General features: G+C 35.9%; 1 protein-coding gene across 1 annotated transcript; it reads right to left on the bottom strand.

Annotated features, from left to right (window-relative positions):
* Positions 1 to 1,947: 1,947 nt before the first annotated feature.
* On the bottom strand, positions 1,948 to 22,218 carry LOC121255731. Its single transcript, XM_041156220.1, has 8 exons — positions 22,142 to 22,218; positions 21,730 to 21,879; positions 13,987 to 14,538; positions 12,344 to 13,546; positions 11,893 to 12,220; positions 2,868 to 3,123; positions 2,636 to 2,775; positions 1,948 to 2,230 (listed from the first exon to the last, which is right to left on the bottom strand). Exons 2-8 carry the CDS (start codon positions 21,877 to 21,879, stop codon positions 2,217 to 2,219), a joined length of 2,643 nt encoding a protein of 880 aa, XP_041012154.1. The 5' UTR covers positions 22,142 to 22,218; the 3' UTR covers positions 1,948 to 2,216.
* Between the last annotated feature and the right edge of the window lie 391 nt (positions 22,219 to 22,609).

Below are 22,609 nucleotides of genomic sequence, written 5' to 3'. Positions count from 1 at the left end.
ATGGTAAGAGATATAACTCTTTGTATTTAACATCAGGGTCTAGTGATGTGCAGGGAAATACAAGAGTGCAAAAAGGCAGGCTTGATCGCGTGAAACATGTGAGGAAGTCAAAGGGAGTTAGCTTTGTTGTTCCTCATGAAAGCCTGAGAAAGTTGGCTAAAGTTGCCAAGATCGGCTCGAGACCGGATACTCCTAATGCAGTGGGAGTTGTGAGTTGCCTAGTGGATGTGCTGACTAAAGGCAATGTACGTGGAAGACTGAAGTCGGGCTTGACTTCAGTGCGTCTTCTAACTTGAAGACAGGAGCTGTGAGCTGTAGAGATGATAGGGCTTGGCTGGAAACATTGGCTGGCATGTGGAGACCCAGTCTCCAAGTGGGAGATTATTAGGGTATATGTGGAGACTAATTTTGGAGTTGAAAAATGTGTTTGCTGAAAGTTGGCTCGACATTTGGCTTGAGCCAAAGTTCGCTCGACATTAATCGACATACTGCTCAAACGAAGCTCAAGTCCGAGAGTTCCCTCAAGTCCTGCTCGACACTCCGCTCGAGTGAGATGCAAACCTTAGTGTTTGCTCGAGTCTCATTCGACACCCCGCTCGAGCTAATGTTCATTTGGTTGTTTGCTCGACATGCCGCTCAAGCTAAGTATGCAGTTTTGCCAAATTAGGGTTTCTACGCTGTGTGCTATATATATGTCATATTTTGACATGTCTTGGATGGCCTCAAGCATATTTTGAGAGATGACAATTGTTTAGTGAGTGCATATTGTGTAAGAGAGTAAAAAGCCATAAAGAGTGTGAGTTGAGATTGAGTGATTATAATCTCCTCTGGTTAATAAGATTTTTGCAGCTCTACGAATGTAGGCAATTCACCGAATCACGTATATTGTGCGTCGTGAGTTTGATTGTGATTGCTTTTATTTTATTTTCCATCATTGGTGTGTGTGTTTTGCATAACATTTCACAACAGAGTGTAGAAGAGCAATTGCATCGTACTCGTCGTGCACCAATCTCTAATTGGGAAGAGATGAAGGAACGACTGAAGGAAAAATACTTGCCTATTGATTACGAGCAAATGATTTTCGAATAGATGTTGCAATTGAGGCAAGGATCGTTAATTATCGATCAATATATGGACCGATTTCACGAGCTGACTGTCCGTAGTAAGATTGTGGAAAATGATCAGCAAACTTTAGCCCAGTATCACACTGGGTTACGAAGTGAAGTGCGTAAGGAAATGTTGACCCCACGACTGATTAATGTCGACGAAGCATACCAACTAGCGCTGCATGTTGAGAAACAGCTGGGATCCTCAAGTTGGAGGCAAGTGGCTTCGAAGGATCCTAGGCAAGAACGTTTGCCAACATCTTCATTCCAGAAGCCCCCATTACCGAGTAGCCAATCCAGGAATTTTGTGGTGGGAGACCAAAAAGGCAAGGCCAAGGTTATGGGTGAAGGCCCCAGTTTTACAAGTGCAAGGGGTTTGGGCACTTTGCTGTTATTTGTCCCACAAGAGATAAAAAAATTGGCTTTTGTTTTTAAAAAAGAACTGAGGGTGATTGACATAGCTAAAGAAAGTGAAGAGAAGGAAGGTGACGAGGATGTTAAAGTTGAAGAAGAGCATTTGGGTGCCACTGATTTACCCAGTTGTGTAATCCACCGAGTGCTAACCGGCACGAATAAGGAGATTCAAGCTATTGTTGATTGGCGACACACGAATATAGTTGTCGGTTAAAGCATTCCTCTCAGAGGAGAAATGAGTGGCTGGACTGTCTTTTCCTTGTATCTTGAGAGGAGAAAATGTTACTTGTTAGTGATCTGACCTACAACATCACAGATCATCTCTTGGAAGGTGAAGGACATTTGGGTAGAATGATTTATATCTAGTTGAACACCAAAACTAATAAGCAGTTAATTCCAGCCCTTAGTCTTATTTTACATTGAGATATGTATTAGGTAGCTCTTTCAATGATGTATTCTAGCACATTAGAATAACGTTTCTGAAAGCATAAGGTCATCAAACCTTCCAACTCATGTACAGCTATTTATTTCTTCCGGCTTCCTTTACCCCTATTCTTCTTCTTAGACTTCTTGTTACCCTTCCCCTTGTTTTGTGTTTCCTTGCTGCTTTGGCTGTGGGCTCCAGACACCGCAGCAACTTCTGAAACATTTGACTTACCCTTATCAACACTGCTGCCGCCTCCCTTAGCCTCGCCTTCACTGTCCAGCTCATGTACCAACCCATCTCCCTAAGCAAAAATAACCAAAAAAAGTTAAATCGCTTCAAAAAGTCAATATATAACAATGTTATTCTTGCAAATTTAGCAATATCTTTAAAGATTTTCTAAAATGCAAAAGAGCATACAAACCCCTCAAAACATTTCTCTTTGCAGCGATTAAGAAAGTCATCTGTACATTTCCCAAACTCTCTCTTCACATCTAGGCTGTGTTTACATGTTGAATTGAGTTGGGTTAAGTTGAATTTAGATGATAAAATATTATTAAAATATTATTTTTTAATATTATTATTATTTTAAAATTTAAAAAATTTGAATTATTTATTATATTTTGTATTAAAATTTAAAAAAATTATAATAATAAATTAAGATAAATTAAAATGAGTCGATCCAAACTCACCTTAAAAGTGCTTTGTGAATCCTTGTCTTCATCAGCATTAAAGAAACACTGACGTTTCTTAGCATCAACGACCAAGTCTTCCCAGATAGAGTGACTATTACCAAGTGTAGCTTCATTTCCCAAGATCCAAAGACACTGCCTGAAAGGCATTACGGGGAAACTGATATTTTCACCATACATGTTAATATGGAAACAAAAGTAAACTTTCCAGAAGAGTTTACAGTATATTACCTCGCCCTGGTAAGAGCAACATTCGTTCTCTGACGATCCGATAAGAACCCAATTGATGCATTCCTATTAGATCTCACAGTTGATATTATTATTATGTCCTCCTCCCCACCCTGGAACCCATCAACTGACTTCACCTTCACTGTGAACCCATCAGTATTAACATACTTCCCTCTAAGTCTGTTCTGAATTGCAACTACTTGAGCAGCATAAGGAGATATTACACCAATACTGAGCTTCTGTCCTGAACCAACCCAAGCTTTTCTCAAAGCAAAATCCAAAAACAAAGAAAAAATATATATTAAAAACTGAAGTTAATTATAGGTTGAAACCAGGACGTTTAACTACCAGTTTATCTTATCTTACGGAAGAAGTTCCATTATCAAGAGTTTTAGAAAGTAAGACCACATGGAAGGATAAGACTAGTTTATCTTATCTTAATTACAGAAACATACATTTTACAGTAGTTTTAACAATGACTTAAATGTGTTGCATCTACAAATATAACCCTATAGGATTAGACATCTTTCTCTATAAAAGCTAAAGCCAAATGTGAAATAACCCCAGAAGCTGAATAGAAACTGATTAGACTAGATGTCAGAATCAAAGAATATCATGATGTGGTCAAAAGAACACTAGACTTCAAATGTAGTTACCTTTGTATAACTTGTGCAATATTTTCATGACAACAGCAACTTCGACCAGGTTTCTCCAACCATACCCAACATCACCTTGTTCTTCTATTCCATCTACTATATTTATAAAAGAATAAGTACCAAACATTCGACCTGGAAGGTAGTGCTTTTCATAGCCTTCTCCTTTAACATTCGGAGCATCTAAGATCCGGTTGCAATAAAAATTCAAATTTGGGAAAGAACTTACAGACGGATGCATTCGATACTGTATATTAAGAAGATGCTTCGAGTGACCGAGTGAGCTCATTCTCTCAAATAGACTCCTCCCAAAACCAGCTTCGCTAGAAATCTATAAGTAGATTTTAAAATCACATTAGGCAAGAGAAAAAAAAAAAAAGGGAAAGTCAAATTCCAACAAAGGGAGCAGCAAGTAAGACAACCAAATAGGATTTACACACATTGCTTTCAACCATTGCTGGTAATTGGCACTCATCCCCAACCAGAATAGAATGCCTTAAACCTGGAAGTTGAAGGGGTATGGCTGACTCACACTCCTTTAATTGTGCAGCTTCATCAATAACCAGAATGCTCAGTGGTTTCATTTTCACCGAATGCAGTTTGTAAGAACTTGAAGCAGTGCATAAAAGTAAGGAAGCCGCTTGAAGACAAAAATCCTTTATTGATTCTTTGTTCCTACCCATTAGAAGCTCAAGTTCATTAAATGAACCCTGAAGAGTTTTTAGAACAGAGAGGCATTCTCTTCCCCTTGCTTGCAACCGGAAGGGTATATCCATAAGTGGCTGCAAAGTATCTCCAACTACTTTTAAACGAGGAAAACGCTCCTCCAGTACTTCAGAATCCACACTATCTTGAACCAATAAGGTTTCAAAAGACTCAAGTAGGCCAATTAGAGAAATCATGTTTTGGAAATTGCTTTGAGTGTAACTTTTGGGTAAATGTCTACGGAAGACTCGACAACAATTTTTGAGTGGTGATGAAATAGAAACGAATCTTTTTCTCAAAAAATCAAGAAATGACTTGTACGTTTCGTTGCTAGCATCAGTTTCCTCCCTGCATACTCTTTGATCTCTTTTTCTTTGCTCTTTTCTCTCTCTCTTATCGATTCAAACTGGGAAACACAATCCTCAAGAAGATCAATCATTGAATCAAAACAATGCCTCCAACCAGTCCGATGTCCCAAGCACTCTGTAAGCCTTTGGACCCGATAATCTAAATATACCTCTTCAATGTCTGAACCAAGTTTGAGTCGCTCCTTATTTCCAAACAAAAGAATATCTCCCAATGAGCAAAACGAACCATCAGTTTCACTCACCAACTCCGTTATGCCAGAGGCCACTCCTGTAATTGCAACATTTGTTGGGGCACAGGTAAGAGTTCTATATCCCATTCTAAAAAACGATAAGAGCAGAGTGCTAATGATTTTTGTTTTCCCTGTACCGGGCGGGCCCCATATAAGTTCCACTTCCGTCTTGTGGCTGCAATGCATCTTACGAAGACATGCCATAAATGCCTGGGTTTGGGGTTCATTCAGTTTATATTTTATAAGTTCCATTTCCGTCTCGAGGCTGCCATCACTCTCTGCAGAGCAGAGATCACAATCTTCCTCAATCTGTTTTGCAACATCAGAGAGGGAAAATAATCAAACCAAGAATCAACAGCAATTCTCAGTAAGACAAATAAAATTCAGAAAACCAAAAGAATACCTTTTACAATAGCAGATGAATAGGAAAAACTAGAATTTATTCAGTAAGTGAGGCATTATAAATAATGATTAACATATTAAACTCACCAATTTCTGTCAGTTTAACTTTCAGGAAAACTCCACATTTAACATCGTATCAAAATCCCCTCTACTTTCCACCTAAGTTTTTCTTATTTATAATACTTCAAAAGTAAAACATTTTGTCTCAGATTAGTACGTCCACTTTCACTGAATGTCCACTTCATAATAATTGGAGATTTCCATGTTACGTCAGAATTATTATATCTACAAAATTCATCCCGAAATTACGTACCAAAGAATTAGTGCACAAAACTTTCTTGATAATCTGTAGATTTCCCGGCATGTGCAATGCTTTCCATATTCTCTTGTTAGGGATTGTATGTATCAAGAAAATCACAAACCAAGATTTATGGTTCCCATCGTCAACTTCAATGTCTTTCAATGCTTTGACTTTAAATCTGGTTGATGGGCTATCATCCCCATGCACATCCTCTGGAATTTCGGTGACAGCTACAAAAGTCCATTGCCTTCCTATTCTTTGTAAATCAGAAACATCCTCGGGTTTTGCATCTGCTAAAACAAATACATCTCCGGGCAATGTCTTGTAAGGCTCCTGGCCACGAACAGTCAGTTTGTTTCTCCATTCATCAACCTCAACGTCATACAATTTTTTTCCATATGCCTTGGATTCAGAAAATGCAATTACTTCAGCAAAAGGGGCTCTTGAAATAATCTCCATACTCGAATGAAGTTGTGCACGAGTTTCTTCCAGTAAGGGCTGTTTATATGACCCAAAATACTGGCCAACTGATTCAAAGGATTGTGGAATCTTTTCCACCTGTAATTATGAAACAAGAATTCAATCAAAATAGAGTGCCAAACAAAAACTTCTTGGAGGTCAAAAAGCTCATCCCAATAAATTAGTCTGCCCGGAAAATGCAAATAGGAGAAGATAAGGTGAAACAGCCTGTATTTGTAGCAGATTCATCAACTCTTACCTTGTTTGGAAGACATAACTACACTCATTTAACGGAATCGTTTGTACAAGCTGAAGCTAAGGTTTGAGAGAAAAAATTATCAAAAAGGAAGGATTTGATGAGAAAAAAAAGTATCTAGGATGCACATTTGAGTTCCAACATATGCTACTTCCACTCACATGTATAAGGATAATTGTGCTTTCATTCAAAAACGAAAAAGTCGAAATTGCCCACAGGTTAGCTACATCCCATAATTAAAATAATCCAATTCGACTATATTTTCCAAGAAAATTCTGATTGATTATCAATATCGATCAACTACTTTGCTAACATAGGGTATTCGCCAGATATATCGACTAAATCAATTCCTCTGCTCAGGTTCAACTATGGAGGAGACGGCCTTGGAGATTCTATGGTGTTACGCTTGGCGGTATCCAAGCTGTTGACGCTTGGGAAAGTTAATAAAATATTGTTAAAAAATATATTTTTTTTAATATTATTTTTATTTTAGAATTTGAAAATATTAAATTGTTTATTTTATTTTGTGTAAAAATTTAAAAAATTTGTAATGATTAGATGAGATGACTAGTGGCCATGTCATGCGTGTGTTATGCGCAATGACGAAATCTAAGACTTAGGCCTTGTTTGGCTACACAATTAAGATGAGATGAGATGTTTTGTTGAAATTTGAATAAAATAATATTTTTGTTTTGGATTTGAAAATGTTGAATTATTTATTATATTTTGTATGGAAGTTTGAAAAAGTTGTAATGATTATATGAGATGAGATGAGATAGTTTAATTTTGTGTAATCAAACCAACCTTTAGTTCTGGTTTGCAAAAATTACTTTAGAAACTTTTACTTGATGGTTGATTTCAAGTTTATTTTTGCTGGACATAATTTTGATGCTGGACTAGAATATGCATAAACTTTGAATTAGATTTTAAATCTTGTGAATATTTATAGTACTAATCTTAGTCACTGTTTTATGTCAGTATCTTTTATTCTTGATTATTTGCTTGAAATTTCTACTTGGTTTCTTGGTCTGCCGGTTGTGTTTTTACAGGTCTATATTACATTCATTAAAATTGATTTTGTAACCAATTTGTCAAAGGGGGATATTGTAGATGCAAGAGTTTGACTAGGACTAGGTGACTAAGATGATAAGTTTGGATATGACTAGGTGACTAAGATGATAGACTTCATCTTATATTGGGATTTATATTTTGGATGAATGTAAAATAATTTGAGTTTATCTAAAATTGTTTTGATCTGAGGTTGTTATGAAGTGTTTTAGATAAGTAAAAAGTGTAGAAGTCGAGTTTCAAGAGATAAATCTTATATAGAGAAGAGTTTGAATGTGAAATTGCTAATACAAAGAAGATAAGTATCAGGCACCAGCAAACCATCATCAAAGTTTCACTATGACTTGGAAACTACTTCTAGAAATCTATTTAAACAGTCATACTAGTTCGAATCAATAGAGATTTAGTTCCGGATAGTTTTAGAATGCTTTCCAGTGCATATTTTGGTGAGAAAATTCCTTGTAGAATTTTCATATTGTTTCTCTCAAAGAGTGTGATCGTTAATCCAAGATTGAGATAGAGTGATCGTGATTCAGCCATTGGAATTCTAAGAGAAAAGCCAATATTTGAAGATCATCAGAGGTTTTGGCTGCTACTGCGGTAAAGAAAAACAGGTCGTTTGAAACTTGTTTGTAATTGATTTTCAAATAATAAAATTGATTTTTCTGAATTTGGCTACCCCATAATATTTTTTTACCTTTAAAGAGTTCTTTAAAAGGTTTCCTTTGATTACCAATTTTGGCGTTATGTAATTGATTTATTCTATGGTAATGTTTTTTTATTATATAATTGCATGATTGACGACTAATCAATTAGTTGAGTGAATTGGTAGAATGTTGTATTACAAAACAAAGACATTTAGGTAATTTCAGTGAAAGATCAAAATTTTCAGTCCATCATTTTCCCCAAACCGAACCAGACCGAACATCCATACAGACCAAACCGAATTGTTAGCTATCAGTCTGGTCGGTCTGTTTATTCCAACCCAATTATTTTTTCTTTTTTTCTTTTTTTTTCAAATAAATTAATAAAAAAATTTATTTAAATTACTAAATTAAAATTAAGTGAATTATTAATGTAGATTATGTAACTAACTTATTAAAAAAATATTTTACTACAATTATATTTATGATGTTTATAGTTACTACTTACTAACTTAGACTTTACTCTTTAGTATGCATAATTATTAATAATGTCATACATTTTATATATGGTTAATAAATATCAAATAATTTCATTGTACATAGATTATTCATGCTTACTTTCAATTTAGGTATTTAAAAGAACTTACCTAATTGTTAATTGTGTGTAAATATTAGAGTATGTATGAATGTATGATGCAGTAACTATTTACATATAATGATATAAATTATTACATGATTTATAATGGGGACTGCTTCCCCTAATTCCAGCTGCACTAAAACTCGAGTCGACTTCCACCACTTGTTTGCCATGTCAGTCAAATGGTAAGTGGCATATTTCACCTTCTGATCATCCGTGCAGTAGAGCGCTTCGAAAATCTGCTCCAAACGCTCAATCCAGCTTTCCGCATCCAAGGAATTCAGTCTGCCATCGAAAGTAGGGGGATGCTGGCGGGAAAATTGCTCCAAGGTACAACCGGCCTGTGGAGCTCTAGGCGCCATAAATTGGCCGCTAACCATTGACTGGAAGAATTGGGTAGCAGCAGCAACAAGAGGGTCCGGAGTATCATTCTGATTAGATCCAGAGGATCCCTCTCGGTTTGGGTGATTTCTAGTGCCGGGGGCCATGATCTACGTTAAGATGTCATAATAACAATTATCTAGTATTTGATAAGAACGTAAAAAAAATAATGACAATGAAACAATCCTACACTGATGGTTCTAATTAGTAAAAACTATAATGTGTTCAACCGTAAACAAACCTGGATTACTCGCGAGCAGGCTAGGAGCATCCTAGGAACTTTAACTAAAAATTTACAAATTTTTTTTTTTTTTTTTTTTGAAAAGTCTACAGAATCAACCTGTCTCTGATACCAAAAGTGTAACACCCCCTTCCCGTAGGCTAGGAGTGCCACGTATTTTCCATAAGAGTAATCCAGTAATAGATCCCATAATTTCATAATTTAAAAAAAAAAACTGAACTTTTATTATGCGGAAAAATGTCTAATAAAACTGTCTTCCAAAACATTAAATGAAATAAACTGAAATAAATTCATGTCATAAAAAAAAACATGTTTATTTTAGAAAGTCTGAACTAAAAAAAAATAAATGCTCCTTCTACTCCTGGCCTGCCTGCTCGTAATCATCATCTTCACCTGGGTGGTTAAAAAAAACATGAGAACAAACTAAAATGAGTCGATGACTCAGTAAGAAATCTATCACAACGTAAACGTAATAAACATAAGATTTTCATAACAACTTTCATGCTGAGCTTAAAAAAAAAAATTCATGACTGTTCATGCTGATGCTTATGCTATGTATGACTGTTTTAACTGAATTAACTGACTGATCTGACTAATTTAACTGATTTATCTGACTGGCCAACACACTTAACCCTGTGTGCAAGGTTGTGCACCAGCCCCACATCCCGCTGCAGCAAGGGGAACTGCTGATAGTATTCTAGCATACTATGGTGGACCACGACTGAGTTCATGGCTTGCACACCACCCTGAACTGAACTGCATTGGTACCATGCATCTGAATGACTATCTTATTAACTGATCTGATATTATCTTACACTTGAATTTAAGATGGCTTACGTGTCTTATACACATGAGATGCATGACATACTACATACATAATCATAAATTCTGAATTTAAACATGATGCGGAATGACATGGTCGTATGCTATGCTAGATGACATGCTTGCATATGACATGAGCGGTTCATAAATAGTGGCTATCAATGAACTGGCTTGGATAATACATACATATAAGCTAACTGTGATGATCCTAATTTATGATCAAATTTACTTACTTCGATGCGTGTCTTCTTGAATAATACTTCGTAACTTGAGACCTATATTCAATAAATAACTATCACTAAATTGTTTGGAAATAAATAAATGCTAATATCTTACTTAACTAAATTCAAAATTCTAAAATATAGTCAAACCAATATTTGTTTAACACTAAAATCAATAATTCATAGTATTTAAATTACTTAAAATACTAATTTATAATTTAGTAGAAATACTCGAGCTATTTTAAAATAATTCACAAAAACTTAAATTCTTAAACTAAGTTTCATTTCTCAACATAATTATTAAATCTTATAAGAAACTTAACCAATTCCACTAAATTCTTAACATAGAAATTTTATTAAAATTTTACTAAATTGACAAAGGAAATTTAATTCAAATATTAGACTTAACATTATTCTTTAAAAAAAACATATTTCTAATTCTCTCAACATTTTTATAAAAAAAATGAACCTTTAATTAACTACATTTATTTAATAACTCAACTAGTAATATTAAACTCAATAAATTTCACTAAAATAATTATTGAAATAAAATAAGATCATATTCAATTAAACATTATTATAGTCTGTAAAAAGGGTTAAAAACTCTGGCCCATAATAATAATACTACACAACATGAGCCCAAACAGGAAATAAGCCCATCCCAACCCCATACGGGCCTAAGGCCCAAGGCCCATCAAAAGAAACCCACGGGTTCTTCAAGAACCCGAGTGCATGGCAACCAAAAACACAGAGAGTTTGAGATAGAGAGAGGGTCTGCGATGGAGGAACTCACCGAGGGAGAGGAGCTGAGGCGATGGCGGCGCTGGTGGCTAGGAGTGACCGGCGGCGCGACTGAGGGCTCCTATGGTGGTCGGCGCCGAGTGAGAGAAAGAGAGAGAGAGTTTAGAGAGAGGAATTACTAAACCGAAACTAAGAGAGAGAGAGAGAGAGAGAGAGCTGTGGCGGCCGAGGCCTTACCGGAAGGGAGTGGGTCGGCGGGGGGTTATGGGTCGGCGGCTTCTGTGTCGTCGAGGAAAGGTTCGGCGCCTCTTGAGGTGGCCACCGAGGAGAAGGGGCGACGGCACTGGTTCGGCAACAGGGGTTTTTCGCAACTCACAAGTTTGTCTTCTCATGCACAGGTAAGCACGTTTTATAATGGTAGATGATAGAGAATTAGAGAAACCCTAGAAGAGCATAGACGTGCATGAGTAGAGGAATACACGGCACTAGAGTTGGTGTCCCACTAGGACGCTAGCAAAACAAACAAAATCACCGAGAGAAACACACGGGTTGGGTGGTTTGAAGTTTTCAAACAGAGGCTAACAATGTGATGAGGTTCGGTGACTAGAAGAAAAATTTAAATTTTAAATTTCAAAACAAAACCGTAGTACATAATCTGATACACTTTAGAAATCCTTATTAAAACAAAACTCTAACAAATCATAAATCGCAACTATAATAGAAAATATAAAGATAAAGTACATATAAATTCTGATAAAACTATAATCATAAAAATATAAATTCTAAAAATATAAATTTACTAGAAAAATTTACTTATAAACCCTAAAACTAAAACTGGTATGTCACACAAAGAATATCTTGATATGGTCAAAAGAACACTAGACTTCAAATGTAGTTACCTTTGTATAAATTGTGCAATATTTTCATGACAACAGCAACTTCAACCAGGTTTCTCCAACCATACCCAACATCACCTTGTTCTTCTCTTCCATCTACTATATTTATAAAAGAATAAGTACCAAACATTCGACCTGGAAGGTAGTGCTTTTCATAGCCTTTTCTTTTAACATTCGGAGCATCTAAGATCCGGTTGCAATAAAATTTCAAATTTGGGAAAGAACTTATAGACGGATGCATTCGATACTGTATATTAAGAAGATGCTTCGAGTGACCCATTAAGATCATTCTCTCAAATAGACTCCTCCCAAAACCAGCTTCGCTAGAAATCTACAAGTAGATTTTAAAATGACATTAAGCAAGAGAAAAAAAAAAAAAAAAAAAAAAAAAAGGGGAAAGTCAAATTCCAACAAAGGGAGCAGTAAGTAAGACAACCAAATAGGATTAACACACATTGCTTTCAACCATTGCTGGTAATTGGCACTCATCCCCAACCAGAATAGCATGCCTTAAACCTGGAAGTTGAAGGGGTATGGCTGACTCACACTCCTTTAATTGTGCAGCTTCATCAATAACCAGAATGCTCAGTGGTTTCATTGCCACCGAATGCAGTTTGTAAGAACTTGAGGCAGTGCATAAAAGTAAGGAAGCCGCTTGAAGACAAAAATCCATTACTGATTCTTTGCTCATACCCATTGGAAGCTCAAGTTCATTAAATGAACCCTGAAGAGTTTTTAGAACAGAAAGGCATTCTCTTCTCCTTGCTTGCAACTGGAAGGGTATATCCATAAGTGGCTGCAAAGTATCTCCAACTACTTCTAAACAAGAAAAAAGCTCCTCCAGCACTTCAGACTCCACACTATCTTGAAACAATAAGGTTTCAAAAGACTCAAGTAGGCCAATTAGAGAAATCATGTTTTGGAAATTGCTTTGAGTGTAACTTTTGGGTAAATGTGTACAGAAGACTAGAAAACAATTTTTGAGTGGTGTTGAAATAGAAACAAATCTTTTTCTCACAAAATCAAGAAATGACTTGTACTTTTCGTTGCTAGCATCAGTTTCCTCCCTACTTTCCTCTTTGATCTCTTTTTCTTTGCTCTTTTCTCTCTCTATTTTCGATTCATTTTCCAAGAACATGTGATACTGAGAAACACAATCCTCAAGAAGATCAATCATTGAATCAAAACAATGCCTCCAACCAGTCCAATGTCCCAAGCACTCTGTAAGCCTTTGGACCCGATGATCTAAATATATCTCTTCAATGCCTGAACCAAGTTTGAGTCGCTCCTTATTCCCAAACAAAAGAATATCTCCCAATGAGCAAAACGAACCGTCAGTTTCAAGCGATTCTTTCACCAACTCTGTTATGCTGGAGGCCACTTCTGTAATTGCAACTTCTGTTGGGGCACAGGTAAGAGTTCTATATCCCATTCTAAAAAAGGATAAGAGCAGATTACTAATGATTTTTGTTTTCCCTGTACCGGGCGGGCCCCATATAAGTTCCACTTCCGTCTTGTGGCTGCAATGCATCTTTCGAAGACATGCCAGAAATGTCTGGGTTTGGGGTTCATTCAGTTTAGAATTTATACAGGTCCCAAATTTCTCATGCCAGCTGCCATCACTCTCTGCAGAGCAGAAATCACAATCTTCCTCAATCTGTTTTGCAACATCAGAGAGGGAAAATAATTGAACCAAGAATCAACATCAATTCTCAGTAAGACAAATAAATTCAGAAAACCAAAAGCAAGGAAATACTAGAATTCGGTAAGTAAGGCATTATAAATAATGATTAACATATTAAACTCACCATTTTCTATCAGTTTAACTTTCAGGAAAACTCCCCATTTAATATCAAACTCCCATCGTAAAAACTCAAACCATACTTTCCCAACAGCTTTAGGGGACAGCAATCGTAAAAAGTTGTGGTATCAAGTTTTTCTATTTATAATACTTCAAAAGTAAAACATTTTGTCTCGGATTATAAAAACAGTGCTGATCCATGCTGTACATTTGTTAAGTCCACTTTCACTGAATGTCCACTTCATAATAATTGGAGATTTCCATGTTACGTCCGGATGTATGCCAAAATTACTTACCAAAGAATTAGTGCACAAAACTTTCTGGATAATCTGTAGATTTCCCCGCATGTGCAATGCTTTCCATATTCTCTTGTTAGGGATTGCATTTATCAAGAAAATCACAAACCAAGATTTGTGGTTTCTAGCGTCAACTTCAATGTCTTCCAGTGCCAGTGCTTTGGCTTTAAATCTGGTTGATGGGCTATCATCCTCATGCACATCCTCTGGAATTTTGGTGACAGCTACAAAAGCCCATTGCCTTCCTATTCTTTGCAAATCAGAAACATCCTCGGGTTTGGCATCTGCTAAAACAAATACATCTCCGGGCAATGTCTTGTAAGGCTCCTGGCCACGAACAGTGAGTTTGTTTCTCCATTCATCAACCTCAACGTCATACAATTTTGTTCCATATGCCTTAGATTCAGAAAATGCAATTACTTTAGCAAAAGGGGCTCTTGAAATAGTCTTCATACTCGAATGAAGTTGTGCACGAGTTTCTTCCAGTAAGGGGTAAACATATGACCCAAAATACTGGCCAACTGATTCAAAGGATTGTGGAATCTTTTCCACCTGTAATTATGAAACAAGAATTCAATCAAAATAGAGTGCCAAACAAACTTCTTGGACGTCAAAAAGCTCATCCCAATAATCCAATTCGACTATATTTTCCAAGAAAATTCTGATTGATTATCAATATCGATCAACTACTTTGCTAACATAGGGTATTGGCAGATATGTCGACTAAATCAATTCCTCTGCTCAGGTTCAACTATGGAGGAGACGCCCTTGGAGATTCTATGGTGTTACGCTTGGCGGAATCCAAGCTGTTGAACCTTGACTCAAATTCCTATTTAAATTCATCTCTAAATTGACTTTCCTTGTATATGAGAACTAGAGTAAGAGAATGAACTGTTACCGTATACAATTTTAGGAATTTATACAATTTAGGACTCTGTTAATATTAGCTGTACAGATTATCTTACCATGTATAGATGTTGAATATTAGGAATCAGTTAGACTCCATGTATAGCATATACTTCCATGTATAGATGGAATTTACGATAGAATGAAAGGGGCTGAACTCACAGGGTTAAGTTTTTCCAACAAAGTTCTCTGAGCATTCTCGGTTTCTTAGCAAGTTGACATGGTATCAAGAGCAGGTTCATAGTTTTCCTGCCATCTACGTTTTTTTTTTTTTTTTTCCTTTCTCGGGTTGGCCTTTCGTATGATTCTCGCTGCCATCTTTCTGGTCACTTTCGGCACCTTCTGAGGCTTTCTTGTGAATTTTCGGCGCCATCCGAGTGTTTCTTGCGATTTTGGCGCTGTCTGAGTTGGATTTTGGAGTTTTTTGTGCTGCTCGGCGCAGCCACTGGGAATTATTGTCGGTTTCTTTTGCTTTTTGGTTCTTTTCGGCGCAGCAACTGGGAGTTTTTTGTGCTGCTCGGCCAAGTCTGTTGCTTTTTTTTGTGAGTTCTATTTTTTTTCCTCGGTGCCCTCTGTATTTCGGCTTATTTTTCTGGTTTGTGTTTCACTTTTCGGCGATTTTGGTGAGTTACATCTTTCGACATCTCTGTTATCATTCTCGGGTTTGGAGGGTTATCAGCACTCCCTTATTTCAGTGCAGCAATTTTTTTCGTGTGATTATTTTTTTTCCGCTGCATCATGACATACCATAAAGTAGACTCATTTTATATTCAGTTTACTTGAAAAAATTATTCTGCTTGAAAGTTTCAATTTAAATTATTTATCAAAGAAAAAGAATTGCGAAGTCATATTGATGGGAGTGCTCCCACACCTCGAGATGTCGAGCTTTTGTCTAAATGAAAAATCAAGGATGTTCAGGTTATGACTCGGATCTTTAGCTCAGTTGAGCCTTACGTTGTTCTCAATATGAGGCCCTATAAAACTGCTGCTACCATGTGAAATTATCTAAATAAGATTTACAATCAAGACAACACGGCTCAACGTTTTCAGTTGGAGTATGAGATGGCTAATTTCACATAAAGAAGTCTCTCTATTGAGGAATATTTTTCTAGTTTTCAAAATCTTTGGACTGATTATTCAAATATTGTTTATGCTAATGTTCTCGCTGCAGCTCTCTCTATTGTTCAAGCAATGCATGAAATAAGCAAGAGAGATCAATTCTTGATGAAGCTCCGTTCTGATTTTGAAACTACACGTTCTAATCTGATGAATCGTCATCCTGTACCATCTCTGGATGCTTGTTTGAGTGAACTTCTTCATGAGGAGCAGCGTATTGTAACTCAGGCTGCCATGGAACATCGGGCTAATGTTAGTGCACATGTTTCTGTGGCTTATGCAGCATAGGGGAGGAATAAGGGTAGATACATGCGTGTTATCCAGTGCTTTAGTTGTAAAGCTTTTAGTCATATTGACCAAGATTTCTCCAAGAAGTTTTGTAACTACTGCAAAAAACAGGGTCATATCATTTCTGCTTGTCCCATTCTACCTGAAAGGAAGCAGGGTACTGCTTATCATGCCTCCACTGGTGCCTCTAGTTCTATTGCATTGTCTGCTACATCGCCGGTTGTTCCTATTCCTACTCCTACAGCCTTAGCAAACCCGAGCACATTCACTCTTGAAATAGTATAACAGATGATCATTTCTGTTTTTTCTACTTTTGGGCTCTCAGGTAATCATAAAGTTTCTTCTAAGCCATGGTATTTTGACTCTAGAGCCTCTAACCATATGACCAATATTGTTGTTCCTCTTTCTAATGTCAGAAATTATGATGGAAATCTGAAAATTAACACCGTTGATTGCAATTCTCTGCCTAACAGTGTTGTTAGCGATCTTTCCTCTTCCTTAACTGATGTTTTTGTGTCTCCTGACCTCTCCACAAATCTTATTTATGTTGGTCAATTAGTTGATAATAATTGTAATGTCCATTTCTCTCGTTCTGGTTGTGTTGTGCAGGATCAAGTGTCAGGGAAGATGATCGTGAAGCCTAAAGTGGGACGACTCTTTCCTCTTCACGTTTCTCCTTCCACTATTATTCTTAGTTTTCCTTTACTTTCCTTTACATGTAATGTTGTTGGTTCTAGAAATAAGATGTGGCGTAGACATCTAGACCACCCAAACTCTTATGTATTTCGTATTTTGTTTAATTCTAGATTATTGGGAAACAAAACATGTTCTTCTCTTGATCTTTCTTTTGATTGCACATCATGCAAACTTGGCAAAAGTAAAGTTCTATCTTTTCCTCATCATGCATCTCGTGCCTCACAATGTTTCGATATTATTCATAGTGATGTTTGGGGGATTGCACCTGTTATTTCTCATGCGCATTACAAGTACTTTGTTACTTTCATTGATGATTTTAGTCGCTTTACTTGGATTTACTTCCTCTGGGCTAAGGTCGAAGTTTTTTCAGTCTTTAAGCACTTTCTTGCATTTCTTGAGACTCAATTCTCTGCAAGCATCAAGGTCTTGCGCTCTGATTCTGGCGGTAAATACATATCTAATAAATTTCAGGACTTTCTTCAAAGCAAAGGGATCATCTCTCAATGTTCTTGTCCTTCAACACCACAACAAAACAGTGTTGCTGAGAGGAAAAATCGTCACCTTCTTGATATGGTAAGAACTCTTTTACTTCAATCATATGTTCCTACTCGTTTTTTGTGTGAAGCACTTTCTACTTCAGTTCATTTGATCAATCGCTTACCCTTTCCTACGTTAAATCATGTTTCTCCTTTCTTTAAGTTATTTAGTCATTCTCCTTTATATTATGATCTTCGTACAATTGGTTGTGTTTGTTTTGTGCATCTCCTTGCTCATGAACGACATAAACTTGCTGCTCAGTCTGTTAAGTGTGTTTTTCTTGGTTATGCTATTCCTCAAAAGGGTTATGTTTGTTATGATCCTCATGCTCATCGTATACAGGTTTCTAGGAATGTGATTTTCCTTGAAAATCAATATTTCTTTCCATCTCATGCTGAACTGTCATCTGCATTTTTATCTCTTATGCCTAGTTTTTCTGATTCTTCAATAATTGTGGAAAGGTTCAAACCTAGTTTTGTGTATGAAAGATGTAGTCGACATGAGTCTGGTTCCACTTCCTTTGTACCCCCTTCCGATCTTGACCCAGCACCTGATCCTGCTCTTGCTTCCACCACTCTTCGTCGGTCTACTCGTCCTTCTCGACCCCCTGATTGGTATGGTTTCTTCTCTCTTGTCTCTCTTGTCACTACTTTATCCACTATTTCCATTCCCTCTTGCTACAAACAGGTCATGAAATATGAGTGTTGGTAAAATGCAATGTAAGCAGAACTTCAAGCACTTGAGGATAATCACACTTGGGATATTGTTCCTTATCCTCCTACAGTCAAACCTATTAGGAGTAAATGAGTTTTCTCTGTAAGACTTCATTCTGATGGCTCTTTGGACCGGTACAAAGCTCGCGTCATAGCTCTGGGTAACAAGCAGGAATATGGGGTTGATTATGAGGAGACATTTTCTCCTGTAGCCAAAATGATCACGGTTCGAATCATCTTAACTATTGTCGCTTCACAGTCGTTGCAACTGCATCAAATGGATGTGAAGAATGTCTTTCTTCATGGTGATCTTCAGTAAGAGATTTACATGAAGCTTCCCTCTGGTATTACTACTTTTTCTCCTCATGATGTCTGTAAGCTAAGGTGTTCTCTGTATGGGCTCAAGCAAGCGCCCCGGGCTTGGTTTGAGAAGTTTCGCAGTACACTTATTTCCTTCAATTTTACACAAAGTCAATATGATTCTTCTCTCTTCTTCCACACGTCTGCGTCGGGAATAGTCATTCTCTTAGTTTATGTGGATGATATTATCATTACTGGCACTGATTGTGGTTTGATTACTAAGCTTTAGCAATTGTTACATGCAACTTTCCATATGAAAAATCTTGGTTAGCTTACATACTTTTTAGGATTGGAAGTTCATCATCGGGCCAATGGTATTTTCATGAACCAGCATAAGTATATTCAAGATCTTATTACTTTAACTGGTTTGTAGGACACTTCTTCTGTTGATACTCTTATGGAGGTAAATGTCAAATACAGGAAAGATGAAGGGGACCTTCTGGATGATCCTACTCTCTATCTGCACTTGGTTGGGAGTCTTATTTACTTGACCACTACTCAACCTGATATCTCCTATGTTGTTCATCAGGTCAATCAGTTTATGTCTTCTCCTCGGCATCTCCATCTTGCTACAGTTCGACGCATCATCCGCTATCTTTGAGGTTCACCTACTTGTGGGTTGTTCTTTCCTACCGGCTCCTCTCTTCAACTCGTTGCCTATAGTGATGTTGATTGGGCTGGGTGTCTGGATACACGTCGATCTAGTACGGGTTAGTGTATGTTTTTAGGTGATGCCTTAATTTCTTGGAGATGTAAGAAACAAGATTGTGTTTCTAAATCCTCTATTGAGGCCAAGTATCGTGCTATGTCGACTACTTGTTCTGAAATTGTATGGCTACGTGGTCTTCTTGAGAAGCTTGGGTTTCTAAAGACTACTTCTACCCCTCTTCATACTGATAACACAAGTGCTATTCAGATTGCCACCAATCCTGTTTTCCATAAACGCACCAAGCATATTGAGGTTGATTGTCATTCTATTCAAGACACCTTGGAAAGCCAGGTGATATCTCTTCCTCACATCTCTTCTAATCTCCAAGTGGTTGATGTCTTCACCAAAGCTATGAATCGATAGCAGCGTCAATTTCTTGTTGGCAAATTGTTGCTGGTTGACTTATTAGAATCAATTTGAGGGGGATGTTACCGTATACAATTTTAGGAATTTATACAATTTAGGACTGTTTATATTAGCTGTACAAATTATCCTACAATGTATAGATGTTGAATATTATGAATCAGTTAGACTCCGTGTATAGATAGAATTTACGATAGAATGAAAGGGGCTGAACTCACATGATTAAGTTTTTCTAACAAAGTTCTCTGAGCATTCACGGTTTCTTAGCAATTTGCATGAACTAATTTGGTGTAACTTATCCAATAAGGAATAGGAATTTACAGCATATAAATAAGTTTCTCTTTGAGAAAGATTATCTTTAATGAGAGGGCATGGATTTAGGTGTATTGAGATTCTGGGTATGGATGTTGCTTGATCTCATTTCTACTCCATCCTGTAACATTGAACTTCTTTAATATCGCACTCTAACAGTAGATGTAGGCTTCAAAGACAATCTAATTTGGGTAGTTTTATGATTGTGAATAAGGGGAGTAAATCAGTTTGGTCTGAGGAAAATAAAGGACCAAAATAGTGCGTCACCCCTGGACCGGACATTCATAGGGATCGGACCAGACTGGTAGCTATCGGTCCAATCAGTCTATTTGGTCTGGCTCAATTTTTTTTTCTTTTTTCAAATAAATTAATAAAAAAAATTTATTTAAATTATTAAATTAAAATTAAGTGAATTGTTAATGTAGATTATGTAACTAACTCATTAAAAAGATATTTTACTATAATTATATTTATGATGTTGATAGTTACTACTTATTAACTTAGACTTTACTCTTTAGTATGCATAATTATGAATAATATCATACATTTTATATATGGTTAATGAATATCAAATAATTTCATTATACATAAATTATTCATGCTTGCTTGCAACTTAGATATTTAAAAAAAAATACCTAATTATTTTATTCAAGTGTAAATATTAGAGTATATATGAATGTATGATGTATTAACTATTTAAATATAATGTCATAAATTATCACATGATTTACGATTTATTATTAATTGATAGCATATATTATTTTATATTTTATATGGTCAATGATAATAAATTAGATGATAATTACATCATTAACTTATGAGTAATGCTAGATACAAGTCTCAAATAGACAAATCTCATACAAGTCTTTTGTAAAAAAGTGGATCATATAAAGACATAAATTATCACATGATTTACGATTTATTATAACGAGTAATGCTAGATATAATCCCCAAATAGACAAATCTTATACAAGACTTTTGTAAAAAAATGTGGGTCATATAATGACATAAATTATCACATGATTTACGATTTATTATAATGAGTAGTGCTAGATACAAGTCACAAATAGACAAATTTTATACAAGCATTTTGTAAAAAAGTGGGTCCCAATAATAAAGAATAGTTTTTTTTACACTTTTTAATGTGTGGTCTACTTTTTTACAAGAGCTTGTGTAGGGCTTGTATATTTGAAGCTTGTACAGATCATTTATCTTAACGTATATAATTATTATATAAAAATGATATATTAAATTATTAAAAATATTTTTAAAATATATTTAAAAATTCGATCCGATCCAAAATTTATAAACCCCGAGATCAAACCGAATGTTTTCGGTTCACAAATTTGTGGGTATATGCAGTAACACATGTATATAAGATATTTGTCTCATGACAAAAGTACTAAATAGCACTTAATTTTTTTTTTTTTTATCGGTATTTTATTGGCACTGGTATCCGAGAACAAAGTACCAACTAATCCGAAGTTGCACAGCCCTCGGCAAATTAGTGCAAAACCAGATATAACTCAAATGAAGGGTCAAACAATATATCACTAAACTGCATTAGCACACCTTTCACGACTAGATCATGTAATAAATTTTAATTTTAATTTTCTACTTTTTTACTTTTCGAAAGCATCAGATTCTTCATCCATACTTCACCGAGTGTTAAATGCTAGAAATCATTCCAAAGCTGCCCTGAGATTATAATAACTAAACAGAAATGTATGGATTAAAGCAAACCTGGTCCTTGTAAAGGTTTTCGTTTTCAATATCTTCAAGGGACCAAGAAAGCACAATATCGGTGAAGCCATGGTCTGTAGGAACTCCTCTCATCTTCTCTGAACCGTCGCCCTTCGTCATTTTCACTATTCCTATTCCTTTTCTTCTCATCTGCATGCAATATCAATGATGATATCAAAAAACCCGTTTCACAGTCAACTTTAAAACTCACAAAAGCAAGATGTTGGAGAGAAAGGAAAGGGGATTTCTTGTGCAGGAAGGAAAGAAACGTGAAAGGAGAAGCAACTTGGGAATGTGAGTACAAGCACACTAGCTAGTGGTTATCTTAAATGCCTTTACAAAGCAAAAGAATCATCAAACGACGAACATGATTCATAAACCTTAGGAAGAGGGGAAAATGTAAAGAAAAAACCTTTGTCTTTTCCCGTACTTTTCTTTTTCTCGGCAAGTGATAATCAAGAAGCCATGCATTCAAAAGGAGCCGAGGAATAATAAAGTTTGAATAAAGCTGAAGTCACCGATAATGTTTTTTTTTTTTTTATTAAGAAAATATTTTTTAATGATATTGTGATTTTTTTTAAATATTTAAAAGTATAAAAAAAATAAATAAAAAATTGAAAATTATCAAATGGCCTTATCGAGACCCATTCTCGAGTTAGACCTGAGTGTAACATGGCTTATAAAATTGAGTGGTGCAATTATTGAAAGGGCAAATAACAAAGCTCGTTAAGCTGCGAGTAACACTACATATATACTACACTCTTATCTTATTTTTTATTTTATTAATTTTATTTTTTATTTTTTAAAAAAGATTGATGGGTAATACCACCTCATGATAGCTAGTGAGATGAAAATAGAATGAAAATGTGGTGTATAGAAC

Source organism: Juglans microcarpa x Juglans regia, chromosome 3D (assembly GCF_004785595.1).
Source record: "Juglans microcarpa x Juglans regia isolate MS1-56 chromosome 3D, Jm3101_v1.0, whole genome shotgun sequence".
Taxonomy (NCBI): Eukaryota; Viridiplantae; Streptophyta; class Magnoliopsida; order Fagales; family Juglandaceae; genus Juglans; species Juglans microcarpa x Juglans regia.
The sequence above is the reverse complement of the archived record's forward strand: the minus strand, read 5'-3'. Positions and strand labels throughout refer to the sequence as shown.

Excerpts from the sequence above, each read along its gene's own strand:
- LOC121255731 (XM_041156220.1), bottom strand. The coding sequence starts at position 21,879 with ATGAGAAGAAAAGGAATAGGAATAGTGAAAATGACGAAGGGCGACGGT. Across the intron at positions 13,547-13,986 it reads TTTTGTGCACTAATTCTTTG|ATTGAGGAAGATTGTGATTT; the intron begins GTAAGTAATTTT and ends GTTGCAAAACAG. Across the intron at positions 2,776-2,867 it reads GTTGCTCTTACCAGGGCGAG|GCAGTGTCTTTGGATCTTGG; the intron begins GTAATATACTGT and ends AATGCCTTTCAG.